This window comes from Marmota flaviventris, chromosome 14 (assembly GCF_047511675.1).
Source record: "Marmota flaviventris isolate mMarFla1 chromosome 14, mMarFla1.hap1, whole genome shotgun sequence".
NCBI classification, from domain to species: Eukaryota; Metazoa; Chordata; class Mammalia; order Rodentia; family Sciuridae; genus Marmota; species Marmota flaviventris.
Genome location: NC_092511.1, coordinates 52,772,220 through 52,796,844, shown reverse-complemented (window position 1 = coordinate 52,796,844; position 24,625 = coordinate 52,772,220). Strand labels below are relative to the sequence as shown.

At 36.7% G+C, this 24,625-nt stretch overlaps 1 protein-coding gene across 4 annotated transcripts in view; it reads right to left on the bottom strand.

Moving 5' to 3' along the window:
- Aftph (aftiphilin) overlaps positions 1 to 23,409 on the bottom strand; it is a 62,482-nt gene extending 39,073 nt beyond the window's left edge. For 3 of the 4 annotated variants that reach the window (XM_027934334.2, XM_027934336.2, XM_071601643.1), the window contains exons 1-2: positions 23,206 to 23,409; positions 117 to 2,080 (exon numbers count right to left, since the gene is read on the bottom strand). In XM_027934334.2, coding sequence (XP_027790135.2) covers positions 117 to 2,048 — 1,932 coding nt within the window. In that variant the 5' untranslated portion in view covers positions 2,049 to 2,080; positions 23,206 to 23,409. Of the gene's footprint in view, positions 1 to 116; positions 2,081 to 7,412; positions 7,518 to 23,205 lie in introns of those variants that run through there. The other variant, XM_027934335.2, reaches the window with a different exon arrangement.
- Positions 23,410 to 24,625: the final 1,216 nt, after the last annotated feature.

Below are 24,625 nucleotides of genomic sequence, written 5' to 3'. Positions count from 1 at the left end.
TCATAAAGAGACTCCTTTAACAGGTACTCAATTGAAATAATATTTTTTAAAAAGCTGAATTGGAAGTCTTCACAGCAATTAATATGTCATAAAAAATAGAGAATATTAGTAAATACCTGAATGGAAGTGGCTGATTCCTGTAAATGGCCACTAGCAACTGCTCCTTTGGGAGTTGCTAAAGGGATACTGTACATCTTGGGGGTTCCTGGAATATCAACATTTTCATCTGTCCTATGTGACTGCCAGACTTCCTTTCGATGATGAGCTTCAGTGGCTTGCTGATCTCCAAAAGCAGCCCAGGAACAACCATCTTTTTGTTCATCCCCAAAAGCATTCCAATCTACAACTTGGCTAGGACCAGCTGAACTGAAGTCCGCAAAGTCATCAGAGTCTTGAAAAGCACTGCAGTCATCTTGAATATTTGGCACTGAATCAAAATCTCCAAACTCACTGTCTTGCCCATTTTTCAGTTCTGAAACAGGTTCAGTGCCTGTTCCACTAGACTTTCTTGCCAATTGACATTCCTCTGATAAACTATCAGAAGTCTGTTTCAGGTCTGAATCAGTAAATATCATTTCCTCCGGGTAAAAAGCAGTATTTGTATCCCCAAATTCTCCAAAGTCATCACTTGGTTCACTAAAATGTGGAAAGTGCTCTGAGGACTCTTCAAAAGTGACATCACTCATTGAATCTTGAGTACCAGTGACGAAAGGTGGAGTGGTGCCACTGGCTGTGCCAAAGTCACCAAAATCATCCTCATTAGTATCATTGCAAGTCACAAAATCATTACTACTATTACCATTTTTTACACTTACAGAATCATCCAAAACATTTTCTTCTGTAGGACCAATGTTTGGGATTTGGGAATTAGTAAACTTTCTACTTTCTTCTTTGGAAGAACCAAGTTCTTCATCAGCATCAAAAGTTTTAATAGAATCCATGCATAGGTCAGCACATTTTGAAGTAACTAAATGTAGTTTTTCCTCAGTTTTACATTGTTCTTTCCTAATGGCTTCTGAATTATCAGTCGAATCTACCAAATTCCAAGCCTTTGATTGATTATTTGAATTTAAAAATTCATCCTGTTGCAGCATTGGAAGGCCTTGTTTTTCAACACCAAAACTTCTGTTAGGTGCTATGCTTATTTCTGAAACACAAACCTGATCCTCTCCATCAGTGTCTCCTTTTTCATCAAAACTTTTAACCAAAGACACTTCTTTTACAGAATTCAGTTCATTGACTCTGTTAATTTTGTTGTTTTCCTGAATGGTTAGTGCATCTCTCTCATTTAAAACTGCACATCTTATTTCTTCTAGTTGTATCCTTTCCTTTTGGGAAAATGTGGCAAAATCTGCAAATTCCTCAGCAGGACTAGGTGCAAAGTCTAAATTATACTCAGTGCTATGAGTGCTCAGAGGCTTTTGTCCCTTTGAATCAGCTACATTGTCTAGATCATCTGTTCCCTGAGGATTTACAGTTTCCAACCCTGCAAACCCATTTGTTAGAATCTCCAGACAAGGAGGCTTTTCACCATTGCAGCTCTCTAACTGCTTGTTTTGATGAACAATGTTCATATCAGTTCTAAAATCTCCGGGAGTGAAACTTTCAGGTGTTCCAACATTCTGTCTCTGCTCTATTACTTTGTTTAAATCTCCTGGACTTTCCATGCCATCAGTAGAAGTATCTAAAGTTTTAGATGAAATAATTTCTTTGCTGGTGGTACAAAGTAAAACATCAGACTGACCTTTCATGGGAGTACAAAGTTCAGCAGTGATGTCCTTATCATTACCATTTTTAATGGACTTAAAGCTTGTAAGGCTATCTACATTTTCTGAGAAATCATGAATTGGCATAAAATGGTTTGAAGATACAAACTCTTCCTTAGGACGAGTATAATCTGGTGTATCAAAATCGACAAACCCTATGCCAGAAGGGCTGACTTCTGAAAATCCACCAAATTCCCCAAATTCATCATCATCATCCTCCTCTGCTCCATTGTCTAGTGGTGGTGGGGATGAAGAGTACATTCGAATGATGTCTGGCTCCATTGTTTAGTTGCTTTCTAAGGATTAATTTATACCTGTTTAAAAAAAAAAAAGTTTTTGAGGGAAGAATTATATATAAAGTCTTTCAAAATTCTCTCAAAGCTACCTTAAAGCAATGCAAATTTACACTGCTCTATTTTGTATCTTTTTTAAAAAAATATTTTTTAGTTGTAGATGGACACAATACCTTTAATTTTATTAACTTATTTTTACATAGTGCTGACGATCAAACCCAGTGCCTCCCATGTGCTAGGCAAGTGCTCTGCCACTGAGCTACAACCCTAGCCCTCTATTTTGTATCTTTTAAACTATATTTCTCTTAAGTGAGATTACACAGTTACAACATAGTGACAAAATATATTTCTTTTCTCTTTTAGCATGTTACCAATGTCTTTGGGAGTACATTAAAGAAATATGGGACTCCAAAAAAATTTGAATAGACATCTTTAAAAGTAACACCTACAAAGTTTTCTCTCAGGCACTTGCTTATTCTGTTAAATTCTCTTTCAAATTCACTGGGTACTCAGTGTTTGCCTTATGGATTTGTATGAATTCTCTATATATTAAGACATGAAAATCCTCAAATTGCTACAAATAATTCCTTCACTTTGCTTTTCAATGTTTATTTCTGAACCCAGGTTAACTTTTTAATACCTGAATTTTGAAGTTAGTTTAAGGCTCACAAGAACTTGCAAAAATAGTCAAGCTCTTGTATATTCTACCAGCTTCTCTCAATGCTAATAAACTATCATCATCAGATGCCCTTGACTTCTTATAGGTATACATCTCCAAAAACCCATCATAAGTTGAAATTATCATAAAGCAAAAATGCATTTAATACACCCAACCTACTGAACATCACAGCTTAGCAACACATTGCACTGTAGAGCAACACATATGGCTTGCTGTTGCTCATGAGAAAGTATCCTATTGCATATTGCTAGACCAGGAAAAGATCAAAATTCAAAATTCCAATTATACCTTCTACTAAATTCATACTGCTTTCACATCATCATAAAGTTGAAAAATTGTAAGTCAAACCATCATAAACTGAGGACTGTCTGTACCTGGTCAAACCAGGAAACAGACACCAGTACAATTCTATTAGCTTAGCTACAGGCCTTGTTTGGACTTCACCTGTTTTTTTTCTTTTTTTGGTCCATGTGTAGTTTTATGAAATGTTATCATGTGTATCAATTAGTTATCACTACAACTGGGATAAGTTCAATGAACACAAAGAAACTCCCTCATGTTGCCCCTTAATAGTCACATCTATCTTTGGGGGTGGTGATCTCATGAACATCCAAGGGAAATCAGTAGGGCAGAAGAAAGGAACCATGGAAGAAAGAAGGGAAGGATTGAAAGGGGCAATATCTGGGAAATGACACTGGCCAAAAACACTGTCATATTGTGTGCATGTACAAATATGTAATAATGAATCCCACCATTACTGGTTGAAATTATAATGAACCAATAAAAAATATGGGAAAAAGTTATACCTTTGCTTAGATTTTAATCCTTGACAATCACTGATCTATTCTCTTTCATTATAATTTTGCTATATCAAGAGTGTTAGGTAAATGAAATTATGTAATATGTAAACCTTTGAAGCTGGCTTTTTTCATTCAGCCTAATGCCCTTGAGGGCCATACATGTTGCTGCACGTATTAATAGTTCATTCTTTTTATTGCTAAGTAGTCATCCATTATATAGCTGTACCACAGGTTGTCTATCCATTCACTTTATAGAGGACATCTGAGTTGTTTCAATATTTTTATAGTGCAAATAAGGCTTCTATGAACATACATACAAATTACTGTGTGAACATAAGTTTTCATTTCTCCAAAACATATATCTAGGAGTGTGAATGCTGGGTCAGATGTTATATTCAATTTCATAAAACTGCCAACCTGTTTTCCCAAGTTGATTTAATGAAGTCAAGTCAACTGATCTTTTTATTTGTGATTTTCTTCATTGTTTTACTAGTATGTAAGTGCAAGAATTCATAAATATTGACTTTTATTTGCCTGTATGTTTTAAAATTTACTTTTTTTAGTACATTAGAACTTATTTTGGTGTAGGATGTAAGCAAGGATCTGATTTTTTCCCCTAAATAATCAAGCAATAATCATAACCCCATTTGTTGAGTAATACTCCCCATACTCATTAATTTATGATGTCTCCTTTTTCATATATTTAATTCTTAAATGCAATCTGTCAGGGCTATTCTGTTCCTCTATACTAAGGATACAAGTCAGACGACATTAGAAGCAATGGAAGGACAATCAACCAAAATCCTAGAATAAAACTATCCCATAAATAATAAACTGATACTTCTTGAAACTCACAGTTGCTAAGTTAGATATATAAGGAAAATATCTGCTATAAAATATAACCAATTTTGCAAGCTAGAGAAAATTACTTTTTCCCAGTTCTTAAGTTTCCCCAGTTTTAGAGCCATGGTACTTAAAAATCACATAATGTAATTCATGAGATGAGGAAAATAAGGCCTATTGGTGGTAACTTTCCTAAAGTTCATATATCTGCTTAGTGGAGAATGGCTTTGGAATTTTGAAAAGGAGGACCTTTGAGATCAGTGATGGGTCCAGTCACTGAGTTATTCTGAATGAAATATGCAAGCCAGAAAAAAGTAAAAGACAAAATTGTAATATTCCTACTTTAAATTATCTTCCTTATAAAATTAGCACCATAAATAACTGCTTTAGCTCTGAGATACTGTTCTGCTGCTGATTTGAAAAGAATAAAACAATAAAAGGTACAGATAAGTACTATTTTCTTCTCTTGTCTAACATTTTGATAACTTTTCTCATACTCAATGTCCAAGGTAATTTGATCTTTAACAGTTTCTCCCTAATTAAGAAGTTCCTATTATTTAAACATATGCTGCCAATGTCAATGGGAGTATAGGAAAAGGGACTCCTGCACATACATACTGCTGTTGGGACCGTGAATAGTTTAAAGGCTTACAGAAGGCAATATGACTATACTATGCAAACTCTGAAAATCGAAAACCAAACTTATTATGCAGCCATTAACTGCATGATTCCTTTTTCTAAAATTTAAAAGCATTAATAATGATAAGGACATGTCAAAAGGACACAAAAGCCAAACTGGGGGGGGGGGTCCTTCTAGTAAAATCAGGGACAATTTAGTATTAAAATAAAGTCAAATAAATTATAACATACTGAATAAAATAACAATCTGAGTTCTCCCAAATATAAGCATATCAATGAATAAATCAAATGTTAGATGAAGAACAAGATAGTTGAATAGTTAATTCCCTACAATATAATTAATTACAAAGGGAAAAAGTATAACTTTACAGCAGTGAAGCCTGATACTCCCAGTGATCAAGGTGAATACTGAACTCATGTAGCACCTGATGAGATGTGATGAGAATAATACAGGACCATATCTGGAATATTCTTATCAAAAATATATAAACTGAATTAATGAGGAAACAAATCTAAAATGGGAGGCATTTTACAAACAAGTTGGCCTGTAATCTTTAAAAGTATAAGGTTATGAAAGTCAAGGAAAGAAAGACTGAAGAACTGTTTCAGATTGAAGATTAAAGAGACAACAGTAAATGCAATATTTGATTCTCAACTAGATCCCTTTCTATAAAAGGTCACTGTGATGATTGTGAAATTTGAAGTCCAAGGATTAGATAGAAGCAATGTTAATTTCTTGATTTTGATGAATTTGTGGTTATGTAAGAGAACACCTTAGGTCATAGGGAACATACACTAAAATATTTGGGAGTGATAGGGGCTTTAGTCTGGAGATCTACTCTCAAACTGTTCCAGAAAAAAATGTTGTTTGTATTGAACTTGCAAAAAAGTTTGTGACTGATTCAGAATAAAAAAATTAAAAGTATATTTAAAAACATTCAGGGAGAGTTGTGTACCTGCATTTAGGTATGTACACTTTAAAATAAATGTACTTTAAGATAAATGTATTATTTACTTATGGAAATAATACTTAATTTTTTTTTAAAAATGTGGCTATATAGATAACATAATATCTGCCACTTTTAAGTGTATACTTCAGTGACATTAAGTACCTTTCATGTTGTACAACCATCACCACCATCTGTCTCTAGAAATGTATCATTTTATCTTCAAAAATATCAAAATGTCTTCTGTACTCATTAAACAATTACTCCCCAGGCTTATTTCACTTTACATAAAATCTTCAAAGTTCATCTGTTTTGTAGCATATCTCAGATCTTCACTCCTTTTTATGGGTGAATAATACTCTATTATATGTATTACCCTAATGTGTTTATTCATCAAAGGATACTCAGGTTGCTTCTACCCTACAGATTGCAAAACTAATCACCACTGTCAAGACCCAGAACTGCCCCTACCTGTTCTCCGTCCTTGTCAACTGGCAATCACCAATCTGTTCTCTAGCTCCACAGTTTTGTTACTTCAAGAGAGCTATGTAATCTGTGAGGTTGACTTTTTTCACCCAGCACAATGCTCTTTTTTAAAAAATATATATATATTTATTTTTTAGTTTTACGTGGATATAATATTTTTATGTGGTGCTGAGGATCGAACCTAGTGCCTCACAGGTACGAGTACTCTACCACTTGAGCCACAATCCCAGACCCAAGTAGCACAATATTCTTGAGGTCTATCTTGGTTGTTGCATGTATCAATTGGTCAGTCCTTTTTACTGCTGAGTATTGTTTTGCTATCCAGATGTACTAGTTCATCCAACCATTTACCCATTGAAGGACACTGGGGTTGTTACCAGTATTTTACTAAAAATACTATATATAATACAAATGCTAATAACATTCATGTTCAGGTTTTTGTATAAACATAAGTTGTCATTTTGCTGAGATAAATGATGATTGTGACTGCGGGGCACTAATGGTAAGTGCATGTTTAGTTTTATAAAAAGCTGCCAAATTATTTTCCAGTGTGTGTGTACCATCTTACATTCCTACAATACCTTATTTTTAAAGAACCATGTGTGATGTTTCTTTTTAGCAGAATCTGTTCATGGTAAAACTACAGCTTTTTCCAAAACACTGCTTCGTTTGAAAAATGGAATAATTTATTGGTTCAGGCTTATTTCAAAATCAGTTGCTAATGCAAATATGAAATCTGAATCAGAAAACTTGTAACCAAGGCAACAACACAGGGAGTAGTTTCTCCTCCTCATGTACCTTGGCAAGGTACTCTATTTCCCCTTCTAGGTGACACAGGCTCTATTAGCCTTCCAGACTACAGACATTTGTATTTTTTAATACTGAGTCATCTACTGATAAGAAGAACTTGGGGTGCTGTGTACTCCTCTTCAGCAGGTCTTGGCTCTGGCCCAACTCACCTTCAGAAACCTAAGAGAATGTCAGTCTTTATAAGCTTCAGTCAACTACACAGTATGGTGGAGGCTCGAGGCTTTCCAGAAAATTCCTCTGTGTCCAGGCCAACTCTACTTAAAAGAAGCTTTATGTTAATTGAAGTATTACTTGTATAATGAATTTACAAATTAAGTTTGACTTAGATAATCTACTTTTTTAAACACAGAAAAGATGGGTTTTAAATAGCTACTTCTATTTAACAGGGGGAAAAAAAAAGGATGGATGAGCTAGTTTAATACTGTGTCTGGCACAAAGCAAACTCAATAACTGTTTCTTCATCCTTTCTAATGGACTACTTAATCCACACAAGATGTCCCAATTAGTTATTCAATTTCTTTATAACCTGAACAAACAGGTGTGTATGTATGTATGTTTAAGGGTTATGGTTCAACTTGCTATTTTTATGTCTGTTTATTGCAAGACCTATTAGAGGGGAGTAAACAAGGCTATTGCCTTGGCAGTAGGGAACATTCAAGCCACAGAAAACACAAATAGTTCATACAAGGGTCTTATAATTACATAGTGAACTAAAAGGAGTTAGAGAAGGGAGACAGAATCAGGGAGGCTTGCTGTACGTTGGAGATTTATCCATGGGACATCATATCCTTATAAAATGACTAGGAGACAATACAGGTGAATAACTATTTAAAAATGCAGGCCAAAGCAGACCTTCAGGTTGATAAACAGTGATTATCAAAGGGTTTGGGATCTGAGAATTCTGGTGTAGAAGGTCTAATATAGGGTCAGAACAGCAATAATCAGCAACAGACTTGAGTCCTAAACCAGATTAGTAGCCAGGGTGGTAGAGCACACAGTGGGTGAAGGGCATCAGTATTAATCTTCAATCAGAAAGAAGATGCACATAAGGACTGCTGGCTTCAAAAATGAAATAATCATGGAAAAGAAGAGACAGTGAGTCTGTTGGCTGAGAGCTCTGGATTCAAGAGATAAAGGAGGCTTAGGAAGGCAGAGGAAAGAAAGAGTCAAATATTATTTGACACTATTTGATGATTTAAAAATAGTTTTCTCAAGAACAAAAGTGGAGCACAAACTGCCAGATATTAAGTCTTGGTTTAAAGCCCCGTAGACACATGATAACAAAAATGTCACTGCTGTGAGGTAGGGAAAGGATGGACTTTTCAACAAGTGATCCTAGATTAGCTGCTTATCCACACATGGGGGGAAGTCTTTGATTCTACCTAACATAAAAATAAATACCTTTGACTCTATCTTACGTAAAAATAAACCTAGATAGATCAAAGACCCAAACTAAAGGTAAAGAAATCAACCTTTCAGGAGATAAGATTATTTTCACCACCCTAGGGAAAGCAAAAATGCTTTAAACAAGATATAGAAAGCACTAACTGAAAAAAAAAAAAAAAAGACTGATAAATTGGACTATATTAAAATTTAAAATTTCATCAAAAGAACATCATTAATAGAGTAAAATGGCAAAAAAACACTGTCTGGCTATTTGCAATACATGTAATTGTCAACTAACTCATATCCAGAATATACAAAGAATTTCTATAAAACAATGAAAAACAATCCAATAGAAAAATGGCCAAAATATCTGAACAGGTATTTCACAAAAGAGGATATCCAAAATGGCTGATAAGCATATGCAAAGTCAACAGGGGAATGCACATTAAGATCACAAGACACCACTACACACACACTAGAATGGCTAAAATTAAAACAAAGTTATTCTAACGATAGCCACTTTGGCAAGGTGCAACTAGAATTCTCATACTTTATTGATAAACTGTTCTATGCATTTTGGAAACTATTTGACAATATCTACTAAAAGAACATGTGGCATATTTTGTGCATTCAATAATTCAGTAATCATCACATTTTAACTCTAAGTCTATGCCTCAAACAAATGTAAGCCATTAAAAAATGTAAGCCAAGGGGTTGGGGGTTATAGCTCAGTGGCAGGGCACTTGCCTAGCATGTGTGAGGCACTGGGTTTGATCCTTAGCACCACTTAAACACATGCTGTCCATCTACAACTAAGAAAAAAAAAATTAAGTCAATACTTGTTTAATTTTAAAAGACCATTGAAGAAAATCCTTTAAGAAAAATATTTATAACTAAAGATACACTAAAGAGTAATTTTTATAAACAATCCCTAGAAAATAAGCAACTTACATGCGTACTATAATTTCATAGGCTTGAGTGGGCCTAAAGACAAAACAAATCTGAAGCCCAAGATTGAATGACCAAGACCATAATCTCTAAGGCCAATAAGAGTTTGTTAACGTGGGAAGAGGAATAGATATATGCAACTTAGAAGTTCTTTTTTTTAAATACCTTTATTTTATTTATTTATTTTTATGTGGTGCTGAGGATTGAACCCAGGACCTTGCACATTCAAGATGAGCGCTCTACCGCTGACCCACAACCCTAGACCCAACTTAAAAGTTCTTATAAGTGTCTTGAAGTAAACTGGCTATACAGTTAGAGGAAAGACCACAAGAATAAAGGCTTATAAGAAGGGTGGAGAAGATTTTTGTATGTAGGAAATACATAGGGTATTATTTGCACATTCCTCAAAGAGAATTAGCCCTTGCCCTTTCTACCCTCTTATCCACATACAGTATTATCTACTGTAAAGGTCTTTGGAGTCTCATATGGTGGTGGTGGTATGGCCTCTAAGAGGCCCTCTAAAAATCTCCCAGAATCAAACACAGAGATAAGCTAAAAGCTTACAACCAGTACTGCTTACTCCAAATTTATTTGTATAGGGACTGAGGTGGGACTGGGGAACAAAATTAAGAAGAATGGTGATTAAGAAATGGGAAAAGAAAGACAACTTTATTTGAAGTTATATGACTGACTCTGTTAGTACAAACTATTAGGTAATGGATCACACACACAAACAAATCACTACATTTTTGCCAGAGGATGCCTGAGATTTATAATTAGTCACTTGATAAATCATCTGAGTAAGTTTAAAAAAGAAAAAGAGGAAGAAGAAAGAGAAAGAAGCTGGGTGTGGTAGCTCACCCCTGTAATCCCAGTGACTCAGGAGGCTGAGGCAGGAAGATCCAAAGTTTGAGGCCATCCTGAGAAACTTACTAAAATCCTATCTCAAAAACTATAAAAGGGTTGGGGATGTAGCTTGGTGGTAGAGGCCCCTGGGGTTCAACCCCCAGCATCAATGAAAGAAAATCTATATTTTAGAAAAATTAATTAAAATGTCATATAAGCAATAACATTGATTTGTATTACAAATGTTGCAATAGCTCAAATTCTTCAAAATCTTTTCTGTAACATCCTTATGGGAATTTGAAGATAATGTCAAAATGTACTATCAATGAATCTTCCCACCCAGCCCACATTCCTGCTTTGCTTAAGAATCATTAAAACAAAACAAAACCACCACATAAGAGCCCTCCCTCTGAGCCACATGAAGACAGGGATCTAGTTCACTTTTTAGTTTTTAATATAGATTAAGAAGACCATGATGTCACTGTCACAAAGATTTTCATGGCTTCTTGACTATTAGCTCTATAGGGGCTAACAAATACACAGAGAGCCCCTGAAAGTAAATGCTCTTAAAGAACTGAGAAAGGTTTTTATTGTTGTTAGTTTTTAGGACTACCATCCTCTTTTCAATACAGGCTGCAAACTTTGAAGCTACTTAATGTAACTTCCACAATTTCAAAGCTGATTTTCTTTTTCTTGGTGGTAATGAGGATTGAACTCAGAGGTACTCTAACAATTAGTTATATCCCCAGCCTTTTATATCACTTATTTTTAATTTTGAGGCAGGATCTCACTAAGTTGCTTGAGTTGGCCTTGAACTTGCAATATTCTTGCCTCTGCCTCTGGAGTGGCTGGGATTATGGACTGCCACCATGCCCAGCTCATAGCTGAATGTATATTTTTTTAATGTCATAATTAACTTGCCAACGTAAAAGAAAAAGATATCACAGACATCGTCTGTATGTCTGTGTCATCAACTACATAATACATAGTATTATTTAAGGTGTTTGTTAAACAAGTTATCTTTGATGTATTTTCAATCCCCTGCTTATACACAATATCAAGTTATTTACTGAGTGCTTGTTAGGTTCCAATATCATGTGAAAAGCAAATATGAATTATCTAATCTAGTCCTTGTACTCCTCCTCGTCTTTTTTTGGTGTGTGTGTGTGTGTGTGTGTGTGTGCGCGCGCGCCGAGGACTGAACTCAGGGGTACTCAACCATGGAGCTACATCCTCAGTCCTTTTTATATATTTTTTTAGAAACAGGGACTCACTGAGTTTTAGGGCCTTGCTAAATTGCTGAGGCTGGCTTTGAATTCACCATCCTCCTGCCTCATAAAAGTAAAAGCTTAAAGGTAAGTAATCTTTAAAAGGTAGTGTAACTAGTAAGTGGTCTGTAAATCATGAGCTAATCAAATATTTTATAAGTGACTTAAAATACTGCAGAAATGACTAAAAGAAAATATTAAAATTGTAAGAATTGCCCCCAAAATATTTTGGAATTGTTCAGAAAAGGGTTTTTGAAGCTTCCACAGTAATTTGGAAGGAGAAAGAAGATTTTTACAAGATGAAGGAAGTATAATCAACAAAAATGTCAAGAAGCAAGTATCTTGTGTAATGCACATAGTATCAAATATGAGCAAATAATAAAAATAAGCAGGAAAATATCTTTACACCTAAGTTGATCACCCAAAGAAAGCCAGACTGCTTACACTGGGAAACTGTTTTTACCTTCAACCTGTCATATACACTGACCTTATTTGAGAATTTACTAGCTCTTTTCCCTGAAAGCTACTTGAAACTGATTAGGTAAATTGGCTAACTATTGATAAAAGGACACCAAAACTAGCAGCATTGAGAATGTATATGCATCAGCCTTTGCAAAATAATTTTTTCCCTAGTATGCTCTGCTCCAATTGTATAGCAGCAGAATAAATTAACCACTCTAAATTCTCCACACTCATATCCCTGAAACTTTACAATGCAAATAAAATTTAAAATGCAAGAACTACTTAGATTTCAGGCCTCTTCACTAAAATTTTGCTTACATCCACAATCTTGATCAGATAATCCCTGGACCCCCTGCTTTTCTTCTCACTTGCTGCTCCTGGGCTATATGAATTTCTCTATCACCACTGATGCTTTCTTCTCAGCTCATAAATGTTCAAGACTCTTCTATTCTCAAAACAAAAGCCCTCCTTTCTGTGTACTTTCTAGTTCTCACTACAGACCTTCTTAAACGGGACCTATCTGTTCACTATCTCTACTTCCTAACCTCCCACTCAATCCTCAACATTGCACACTCTGGCTTTCATCCTAGCACTCCACTGAAACTGCTCCCACAAGTTACTTGAGCTCAAAAGACAGTGTTAGTGGGCAGAGGCCTCTGTTGAGTTTCCACTGCATCCTCAGGGCCTGGCTCACAGCAGGGACTGAATACATTATTATAGTTCTTGCTGGGGCATTAATTCCACTGACTGCTCTTGAATAAGCCCCCACCCTAACTAGATTTCAATAACCCTACCTCTGGTCTTTCAGTGCTCGACCAATATTAAGTTAGGAAATATATAATTTCCATCAAAAATAAGTAAGTGTGTTCTGAGGGGGAGTGGTGTAAAAAGTGATGAGTGTGAAAGAAAAAAAATGCAATCCTTTGTGCTGCAATACTTTACGTATAAGCTATGAAAAACATTGCTTAAAGGACAAAAATTTGTTAGTGTGTTAACAGACGTGCTAACATGAATATTTGCTTTGGTTTGGGATAATTTCTCTGCATAAGAAGAGGTGTCAGCTAGTGTCACAAGAGTGTGGTCCTACTCTAGAAGTCCAACTGATTTTCCCATGCCTTCTTTTTCTGTCTTCCCAGCAACTTTCCTTAACACTTCATGAAAAATTTCCCACAGAAGGTTCTGCAGTCAGCTGACATGAATAGCTGACATGCTCTGAAAGATATTTCTTGCTGTACAGTTTAAATTAGCATTCTAGATAAGCATGATGAGTTAAACTTCAAGAGCTCAGGATATTCTGAGAAATAAAAATAAACAAACCAACTCCCAAATTCAAATCACAAACCACTTTGTGGACTTTCAAAACTAAAGTCATCAGTCTAGTCTGTAACTAGAAGATGCACACCTTGGCAGGTCCTTGGCAGTACCCTTTATTTGACAGTGCTGCTCTTCATGCAATTATAAGTACCTACCATGAGAGCAACTTTCTCAGAAGCAACTACTAAAAGGTTATAAAACTGCAATCGAATGCAATTACAACTACCTGAGTTAACAGGCAATATCCTAGATACTATGACTCACAAACAAGGCCTTAAAATATGACCTAGGGAACAGCAGATTTATGTTACAAATTAAGTTTTTGCCAGATACTGTTAATTTTACTTTAATTTGTTCTCCGACCACCCATCAATTAAGAAAAAAAGGTGACCTAGAGGCATATGAAGAGACAGAAGGAAACCAGAAAACAAACCATGCTTAAATAGAATCTTACATGATCCACAAAACAAACAAACAAACCCCATAACAACATTCTTGAAGGGGATTATCATAAAACAAAACTTTGCCAAAACAATGCTCATGACTGTCTGTAGATAATGTCATGAGTGGGTCAACCTGTACTGACAACCACATGAAAACTATAGAAGGAACTGAACCCAGGGCACTTAACCACAGAGCCACATCCCCAGCTCTTTTCATTTTTTATTTTGAGAAAGGGTCTCACTCAGTTGCTTAGGGCATCACTTAGTTTCTGAGGCTGGCCTCGAACTTGCAATCTCTTGCCTCAGCTTCCTGAGTTGCTGGGATTATATGCATGGTTGAACTTTTAATGGTGTCTTTTGCTTGGCTTAAAGTTTTACTTTTTCTTGAAAGGTAATTAAAAGGAAAAAATAGATAACATTCATTATTTGCAACATACCAAATACCTTTGATTAGAAATAATTTTAGAATTCACTTGTCATAGAAAGCATTATTTTTCACACATTATCCTCTTTGTGATACACAGGAGAAACACATCTTCCATTATGATCTAATGTACATTAAAAAAAAAAAAAAAGTTTCACCAAACAGTATTCACTGTTATTTTTAGTTCTATTTCATTTTTTCTTCAAAACTGATCATGATCCCCCTAAATTGATATTATAAACCAGAAATAGTTCTTAGTCCAAAGTTTATAAGTAATCTCTTTCCTTCTGATCCAAGTATTCCAAATCTAATTATTGCTATTATTTCGTCTAGCACACAAATAGAGGAGAATATGGCTTCGTCTCTCTCTCTCTCTCTCTCTTTTGGTGGTACTGGGGTTTCTTTTTAAAACAAAGAAGTCCTCCTTCCTCTGGTACTTAACAAGAAAAAAATGCATTCTTAAATTACACTATTTTAATGAACAAACCAATCTGATGAAATTTAAGTGCTCTTTTTCTCTTTGCATAAAAGTAGTAATTCACTATTTCTTTTCCTTCAAATTCATACTACCCTCAATCTAGAAGCAAGATGCTTAAAGGATGGAGCTTTTTAAAAAACACGTCACACAAAATATGAACATTTTGGCAAATTCTAATGATTTCGTTGTTTAGGTCTGCTAATATTAAAAAAAAATTTTTGTGTGCCATATCTACAATGTAAAAGATGCTACTGGTGGGAGTATATATTGGTTTATACATCCTACAGCAATTTAGTAATACATCAAAATTTTTAATGTGCATTCTTAAACTAAGCAATTTCATCTGCAATGATGTGTCTCATTCATAAAAGTTGTGCAAAGATATTTCATGCAAGTATGAAAAACACATTTATTTTAGTGTGGTTTAATTTTTTTAAAAAAGCATCTAAAACAATGTATCAATAAGTAAGTGAGTAAAAAAAGGTACAGCAATTAAAAAAAAGATAAAACTATTCTACTAATGGGAAAAAATCTTAAAAAGTACTTTTAAGAGAAAGCACCTTTTTGAAAGACATTTCTCTTTTGATTTTCCTACTATTTAATCCTTTCTTGTACATGGATCTATTTCTTCTGTTCACCCTATAACTATTAAATACGCTGGAGGCCTTATCCTGGCAAAATTCTTATCCTAGCAAAATCTTCTATACTCTTTGTTTTTGTATGTTCATAATACCCACACCTCTATCTGACAGCTACCTGACCTCCAGATCCGCCTACCCAAATGTCTTTTTAAAAAATATTTACCTGGATGTCCTAGGGATATCTTATAGTCTCCATTTGCAAACTGAAATCAACTTCTACTCAAAAAAACAAAAACAAAAATAAAAAACAACCAAAAACCATTTATTAGGCCTTCAAAACCCAGGAATAAAGTTTTCTGTAAAGTCTGAGAAGTGAGATCACTTATAATGAAGCAACAGGGTCAATGAGACTGAATAATCTGTTCTTATACAGTGGGGCTCTAATACTAAAACCAGTGTTCTTTTCATTATGTTATTAGGTTGCCTGTCTCAACTAATCCTTCTTTTATTATATTAAATGAGTCACGTTTGTTTCCATGTTTTTCTCCCCTCTTAGGCTACTAAATAATGGTTCCCAACCTTAGCTTGCTTGCTTTTTTTTTTTTTTTAATTAGAATGGATGAACTGTAACATCTGAATTTTTACAAAGTTTCAAATGTGGTACCAATGGTTAGCCACAGTTGAGTGTCACTGTAGTAAGTTCTAAGGGATGATAAAAATATTTCTCAAACTGAAATGCTGAAATCATTGTGCTGTACACATTTATGTGAGAATATCATTAAGAAATTTAACGTTATCAAGATTTCAAAACTAAGGAGTTCCCAATATTAAATTTTCAATATTTTTCTTAAAAATGAAACTTAGAAAATTTATTTACAGGATTAAATTTAATTATTGTAACAATCCTTGAAATACAATATTTCAGACATCCATAGTTTGGGGGCATTTCATTTCAGAAATGTTTAATTACTACTTCTACTAACCATGCTTATGACATAATATATTCCTTTTTGAAGCTTCACTTCTAATTATGAATATAATTTAAATGCATAGGATTCTTAGAAAAATAAAACCACATTTAAAAAATTAATATTTCCTCTGCGAATGAACCTTAAGATATGAATACATGAACTGTAGCAACAACAAATACTTTTCTCCGTTTCCAGAAACCAGACTCATTGGTAATCTGATTGAAATCTGAGCTTTTTATTTCCATGTAACTTGCACTGTGCTTCAAGTAAACTTTTGAAACCTAATAAGAGACAGCTATCATCTGCTGTTCCATTATGATATGGGAAAATGAACCTGAATATGGAAAAAAGTACAAGGAATGGTGACTTAACTAGAAGTAAAAAGTAATGAATATTCAAATAATCATTAAAGAGTTGAGTATGATACTTGAAAAACTTGGTAATATATTTTTTCCAAGGAACAAAGATACTATTAAAAATAGTAAAAAGTATGTTGGGCACTGTGGCACATGCCTGTAATCCTGGCTACTTGGGAAACTGAGGCAGAAGAATAGCAGGTTTGAGGCCAGCCCAGGCAACTTAGCAAGATCCCGTCTCAAAATTTAAAAAAATAAACACATTAACAGGCTGGGGTGTAGCTCAGTGGTAGAACATCCCTGGGTTCAATCTCCAGAACCACAAAATAAATAAAGTCATTAATAAAATAAAAAAGTAAAATAAAAAGTTATGAGTTAAATTATCTCTTAAGTTCATTAGTAAAATCTGTTAGCAATACAGGGTCTTCATATTTATTGCTAAGTTTCTTATTAAGTATTTCATCTTTTTATCTGCTGATACAAATGGGAGCCTGCACTTTCATCACAACTAACAAATACTGTTTACATAAATGAAAGATCTTGGAAGTTATATAGTATACTATCACATCATAAGCAAAGTGGAATAGAGTAACCTTTTCCTTTCCAATTCTCATGTCTCTGCTTTTCCTTACTAATTGTGTTGGCTATACTAATACCAGGTTTCATATTAATAGTAATGAGAGACATCTACTGTTCTGTCTTTGTGAAGATACTGACTTCTGGGTTGATGTAAATTTTGTTCTATTTGAGAATTATCCTGTAATTCTCATTTAAGTTGCTTTGTTAGAAAAAAATCAGGTACTAAGAAAAAAATTAGACTTGGTTTTTAAAATGCCTTTTCGTATTTATGGAGATAATTACATAATTTTTCCTTAGGTCTATTAATGTAGCAAAAACACCAGTACCTATTTGTAACTGCCCTCAGCCTGTTGGTTATGAAGCCCAGCTAATTTTCTGCTGCAAGAAAAAGGTAAATGTTTCCAAATTATCAAATAAGCATTATATAAGATTACTTGATTATACAAATCAAGTAGCATGTTAGTTAACTTACTTAATCTTACTCCTTACTTTCACTTTCATACAAATAGTCTTCAAAATAAACTTAAAATTCTCATTAGTATTAAACACACTCAAATTAGTAGTACAGTCTGCTCTTCATATCCATAATTTCCACATCTACAAATTCAAACTGCAGATTGAAAATACTTGGTAATAAAATGTGTCTGTACTGAACATGTACAGACTTTTCTTGTTATTATTTCCTAAACAATATAGTATATCAATTATTTGAATAGCATTTATACTTTGATACGTATTACAAGTAATCTAGGGATGATTCAGAACATTTGGGAGAAGTGCGTAATCTATACACAAATACTACACCATTTTATATGAGGGACGTTGAGTATCCATAGATTTTCATATGGGTGTGTACCCTGGAATTAATTCTCCATGGATACTGAAGGACAAGTATATAAATTTTTCTAGGTTTCATCTAGTCTATCTTCTTACACAACATACCCCCAAAACTTCAAACAATTTCATCTACCTAAAGTTTATAATTACCACATTCTAGTACTACCAGATTTTATCTCTACAGTCTAGCCAAGCCATTGGCTACTAGACTTCCCTCCACTTGAATTCCTCAAAGACCTCAAACTGAATTTAATAAGAACAAAGCTCAGGAGTCTGGGGATGTAGCTCTGTGATAGACAACCATACAAGAGACCCTGGCTGTGCAAACCACCCCCCCACCCCCCCAAAAAAAAGAGCAAAAGAAACAGAGCTCAAACTCTCCTTCCTTATTATATCTTTGGCCTCTTCCAGGATCCTCTGACTCAATACCCCCCATCCCACCATCACCCAGTTACCAAGCCAGAAATTTAAAGGGGAATTTACCTCATAAATTCCCCAATTCTGGAATATTTGTAGCTCTTTTCAGCTAAGCGGCTGAGACTGGCCTTGAACTTGCAAACTCCGTCAGCCTCCCACTTTGCTGGGATTACAGACCTGCACCACCATGCCCGGCTAAAAGTCAAATCTTGTCTTGTCAATTCTGCTTCTGATAAAGATTTTTAATTTCTCTTTCTTCTTCTTCTTTTTTTTTTTTTTTGGCAGTACTGGGGACTGAATCCAGTTGTGCTCTATCACTGAGTTATACCCTTTTTATCCTTTAGTTTGAGACAGGGTCTTGCTAAGTTGCCCAGACTAGCCTCAAACTTGTGATCTTGTTGCCTCAGCCTCCCAAACTGCTGGAATTATAAACATGCACTGCTGCACCCAGCTTGTTCTATCACTTCTTATCATCTTTACTACTATTACCTTGATTCAAGTCCCTATAATCCTAAAGCTCTACCACTGTAACCAACTCCTAATTGATCTTTCTGCCTCTCTTTTTGTATTTCTATGATTTATTTTCAATATAGCTGTCAGAGATATTCTTTTATTTGGGGGGGGGGGGGGGCCTCTAGGCATGGAATCCGGGGCCTCACCCATACTAGCTAGACACATACTCTCCCACTGAGCTACACTTCTAGCCCCAGCAGATCCTTTTAAAGCATGATTTATCTCATGTCTTTACTCAAAAATCCTGCAATAACTTCCCATCTCACATAGTAAAAAGACAAAGTCACTAAAATTTCTAAAAAGAGTCTCCCACACTGAGCCCCCACTCTTCTTGGCTCTATTCTAGCCACACTGGACTTTCCTGTCACAGGTCTTTGAATATTCTAGGAATACATCTGCCTCTACCACTCTTCCCCTTATTCTCTTCACTTCCTTCAGGTCTTAAGCCCTCTCTAATACTACTCTATATAAAAAAGCAAACCATAACAATCCTCACCTAATCCCCCTCAATTAACTCTTTTTCTACATGATATTTAACATCACCTGCCATCTTATTGCTCTTATATTTGTCCCAAACACAAATATGCATGTATGAGTGTGCACTTGCACGTGCACACAAAGAAAATGAAACTTTAAGAGGTCAGATTTTTATTCTTTTTTTTTTTTTCATTTCAGTATCCCTAGCACCTAGAACAGGGCCTGACATATAACATGTGCTCAATAAATATCTGTTGTAAGAACGAAGGGAAGAAAATATAATGGTGTCAGCAGATACTTAGTTGAAATGTTTTATGGCTTACTTTAAGTATTTACATAAATAAACTTTCAGTATTATAAATCTGATTTACTATGTAATAGTCCTCTGGGAATTATTCACTAATATAGTACTGTAAATTAAGCTTTGAGCATGTGAACAGCCTTAATTTATTAGCAATTTATTTCTGAAAGCCCTTCTTTTAATTTAGTTATTTGGAATAGGAGTGACAAGGATAGGATGGAGTCTTAAATTTGCTTTCCTTCATCTTTTCTCCTGCACCAATAAGCAATGAATGATTCCCCATCTCCAGTTTTCCTCCCCACTGAATAGTTCCTGAACTTTTCTATTTCCCAGGGAAGAGGTCTAATTCATATACCTAGGAGCCCCCACCCTAGGGTAAGGCCAGAAATAGAACTTGCAGTCTGATACAAGGCTGTTAGAATTGGCAGCACTTAGAGGAAAGCCCCGGCAAGTGAAGTCAATGCTGAGGAATCCAGAAAAGCTAACAATTCTTAATTCAAATGTTTGTTAAGTTAGAAATAACACCAACTCCCTCCCTATTCCCTTTTTAAAATATACAATGCTGACAGACTGCTATTTTATGTTTTAATTACAAAGGATTTCAAGCATATAATGAAACTCAGGGAGAAAACAAATGATCAAGTACCCACCAAGCAGCTGTGTTAAATCTTAATCTCTTACCAAATCTGCTTCAGATTGAAGATAGTAAAGATATGTTTGAAAATTCCTGAACCCCTCCGAGACCTTTTAACCCTCTCCAGTTCTCCAAAAGTAACTTTTATCATGACAAAGTTTATCATTTCCATGAGATTTTAGACTTTTGTTACATACTCCTCAATTTACAGTAAATATATGGTTCATATCCTGGTCCTGTGTCACTTACCAATCGTTTGACATTAGGCAAGTTCCTTACTATCTCTGTGTCTTCGAGTCCTCTCTGAAAAATGGGGATAGCATTATCTACTACCTTATATAATTGTTGTGAGGATTAAACAAATTAATCCTCACAAGTATTTTTTAAAGTATCTTGCTGGGCTGGGGGTATAGCATAGTGGCTAAGCACTTGCCATCGTGCTCTGGGTTCACACCCCTGGACTATGAAGAAAAACAATTACAAAAAAAGAAGGAAAGAAAGAAAAGTACCTTGCTCATAGGAAGCAGTGTACATCAGTGTTAGTAATTATCACACAAAGCTGCAAAAGAATCTGTCATTGTGTGTAACTATACACACAAACATATACTGCTTGAGGACAGATTAACTACCAAATGACATACATAAAACCCATACTGTCAGATAGTTTCAAAAGTAGATTAAAACCAAAAGTACTAAGTTCATTCTGGAAAGGTTCACTAGCCTACATAAGGAGGAATTGAAAGTGCTAAGAAAAAAGAGCAAAATAACTTTAAAAAATTATAAATGGTAGACAACATTAAATCAGAATATAAATATTTGATCTGAATTCATAATGATTTAAAAATATCTAAATAGCCTCTTTTTATGAGATTTGGGTAGAGGGTTGGGAAAGAAGGGGCAACTCCTCAACAAGATGCTATTCAAAGAATTTTTTTTTTGCCTGCTGAGTTAAAAAAAAAAATCTACACGAAGTAAAACATTATCTGGCACTCAAATTTCACTGCTCTTCTCATATAGCTCTTTACTAACTGTAAGCAAAACTAATTTAAATTTAAAATGATGTTTTATAATAGGATTGACCTAGATAATATGATTTTTCATAATGACAATTAGATTCTACAAAATTTATTAATGCAATTATGGACACATTATCTTTGTTTTGACACGGAATTATTTTTAGTATAGTCTCCAAGTCAAAAGATCAGAATACATCACAACTCAAGTGCCCTATATATTATCTGACTTCCAATGAATTTCTTTCAAGAGCTTTTTGATGACTTAAAAATACATCTGTGCTTTGCAGACCAATTGACACACCTAATTTGATACATACACAGAGGAACAACTAGAGCTAATGAGCATCTAGTAGATGCCATTTGCTGGGCTAGAAGTTTTTATTCACGATCCATCTTTTAATTCATGTGAAATATCTCTATGGACAAAATTTAGAAGGCTACTAAACAAATGTACTTCTGCAAAGTGCTAACAATGACTACTACAAAAACCAACACTTAATCTCGAGCCACATTAAAAGGAGGTAAACCATGCTAATGACACCAACAGAACAAAACTGAAACATTTGTTTCCCCTATAGTTCAGCATATATTTCTAATTCCAAGAGGTTAAACTGAAAGTAACAAATGTAACGTCAAGGAAAAACTCTACCCCACCCCTCCCAACAAAATCCTTCTGAGGGAATTTGTGCGGAAGAGAAGATTTATGCCTTAGAAAAAGTTTATAAGTATAGTTATACTTTACTTCTCCTCAAGTGAGAACTTTGAAACGGAACAACTGCTTCTGTTTCACGCTCTCCCTACCCCCAACTCCAGTAAAAATTTTTACATGTATGAGTCAGTTCTTCCCTCAGCCCCAGTAAAAAACTCAGTGGGAAATCAAGCTATGTAACTTGAATAAACCACCCCCACCATCATCACGCACAACAACAACAACAAACTATTCTCACTACTTTCCTAATGGAAGAACCACCCCACCGCTGCTCACCCTCTGTCCCCCGCCCCAAGCAAGACGCAACGCCTGCAAAGCCGGGCGCTTGAAGAATAATGGTCCAACTTTTCGAACGCAATCTGGATAGAAGACGCAGATTATTTCTTGAGTAGTGCGAGAAGAAAGCAGAAAAGGTCCTCTCTGAAAAGAAGGCTTGAGCTTTAGGGCTCTCTCTCTGCCTGCTGGAGGATTCGAAATCGGCGTGTTTTACAGACTCTCGGAAGCAGCACACTTCGGTCGCGGCCGGCCACAGGCCTCCGCGAAGCCGGCGTGTTTACACCTGTCACGAGGGAGGGGGAGGGAGAAGGAGGAAGCCCGAGCGAAGCCCCAAACTTCTCAAACAGCTCTCGGGAGGGAGCGGCCGGCGCGGAGCTGCAGGCAGGTGGAAACCAAGGGGCAGGGCGAGACAGCGGCGGCCAGGGAGGGAACGGCTCACACACCCCCGGCTCGTGCCCGGGGTGGCAAGGAGGGTGCGGTGCGCTTCGGGCGCCGCCAGCGGCGTCCCCGCACCAGCCGCGGAAGGGAGCAGAGCCGGAGCCCGAAACCCGCAGGCCCTCAGAGCCGGCTCCGTCCCCACAGCCCCGGCTCCGCGGCGAGCAGGTGCTTCGGTCCAGGGCGAGGGGCCGGCCTCTGGGCCGGGCCGGGCCGGGCCCCCTCATCCTATCCCTCGGTGCGGCCGGGGAATCCTCGCGGCAGCGCTTACCTGGCTCGTCCGGGGCGGCCGCGATGGGCATGGCTCAGGGGCCCGGGGAGGAACTGGCTCCCCGGGGAAGGACTGGCTATTCGGAGCTGGTGAGAGCGGAAGGCAGGCTGCTCCCAGCCCTGTCAGTGCAGCAGCGCCATGGACGCCCACCCGGAGTTTCAGCGCTGCCGCGGGACCCCCATCCCACTACCCTCCGCCCTCTTCCGCCGCCGCCGCCGCCGCCGCCGCCGCCTCCACCTCCTCCTCCGCGGAGACCCCCCGCCCACTCCACACACTCTCCCATCATGCAGCGGGGGAACCGCTGCCGCTGACACGTCACTTCCGGGCGCAGGTGGCTAGGTCGGGGCCAGGCGCTAGTGGGTGCTGGGGGTGGGGGAAGAAACTCTGGGGGAATTAGTGTCACAGAAAGCTTACCCTTGCGCAGGCGCCGATGCGCTGACCGCCGGCCGCCATTTTGGGTGCGGGCAAATTGCCCTTTCCTTTACTTCCTTTACGAGTCATCCAAGTGTGGGGGATAGACATCCTCCGCCCTCCGCCGCCCGCTGGGGCGGCGCTGCAGGCGAGGGACAGGCGTTCCTCTCAGCCGGTTAACGTCAATGTTCAGCTCATGAGAGTTAAGTCTCTCGCTCTCCAAATAAAATTGCAAAGGTTTGGAAATACAGAACCAGATCTTCTCCACCAGAAACCTTCTAGACAGCATTTATCCGCTTGCCCCTTTCGCTTCCGAAAGCTTTTTTGTTCAGTCTAAATTATTTCCTCTTTTTTATGTTAGACAACAGAAGAGGAAGCTGTTATTTAATAAATAATAAAGAAGTGATTGTTATAAATCAAATTTAAGATGAGAAACCAGCCGCCGAACTAACAGATCGTCTTCGACAAAATAATAATAATCCGGAATTTTGCTAACAGATATAGATGATGGTCGTTTTTCATAGATCCTTCAAATCAATTTATGCATTTAAACGCATTTCTGTAACAGAGGTCAAAACCGATTCCTGAGCAGTTGATCCTTTGCGTTCTTGTAACCTTTCCCCCTCCGTTAGCATGATATCTCTTCGAACACCTGCCACTGTAAAAATCAGACTATAGGGCTCTCGGATTATTATTGTACAGGGTTCTACCCCACAAATTACAAGCCCTGTCGGGTCCTCGTTCTGCCCACATTTGCAAAACCTCTGCATCAGTAATTTGAATAATTTAAAATAGTTCCCAAACAGCAAAGCTCACAGCTACGCAGAGAAACAAGGATGGGAAACACCCTTCAGTCACAGAAGTGTCCACCCCTTTGAGTAGAGGAATTATACAAATCAGGGGAAAGATAAGGACAATAGCAGTTCATCAAGGTTTATCCCGCCTCTGCAATGTTATAGACAAATTAACTTGGCGCGCTGAAACAGACCCACATTTGTCTCTTTACAAC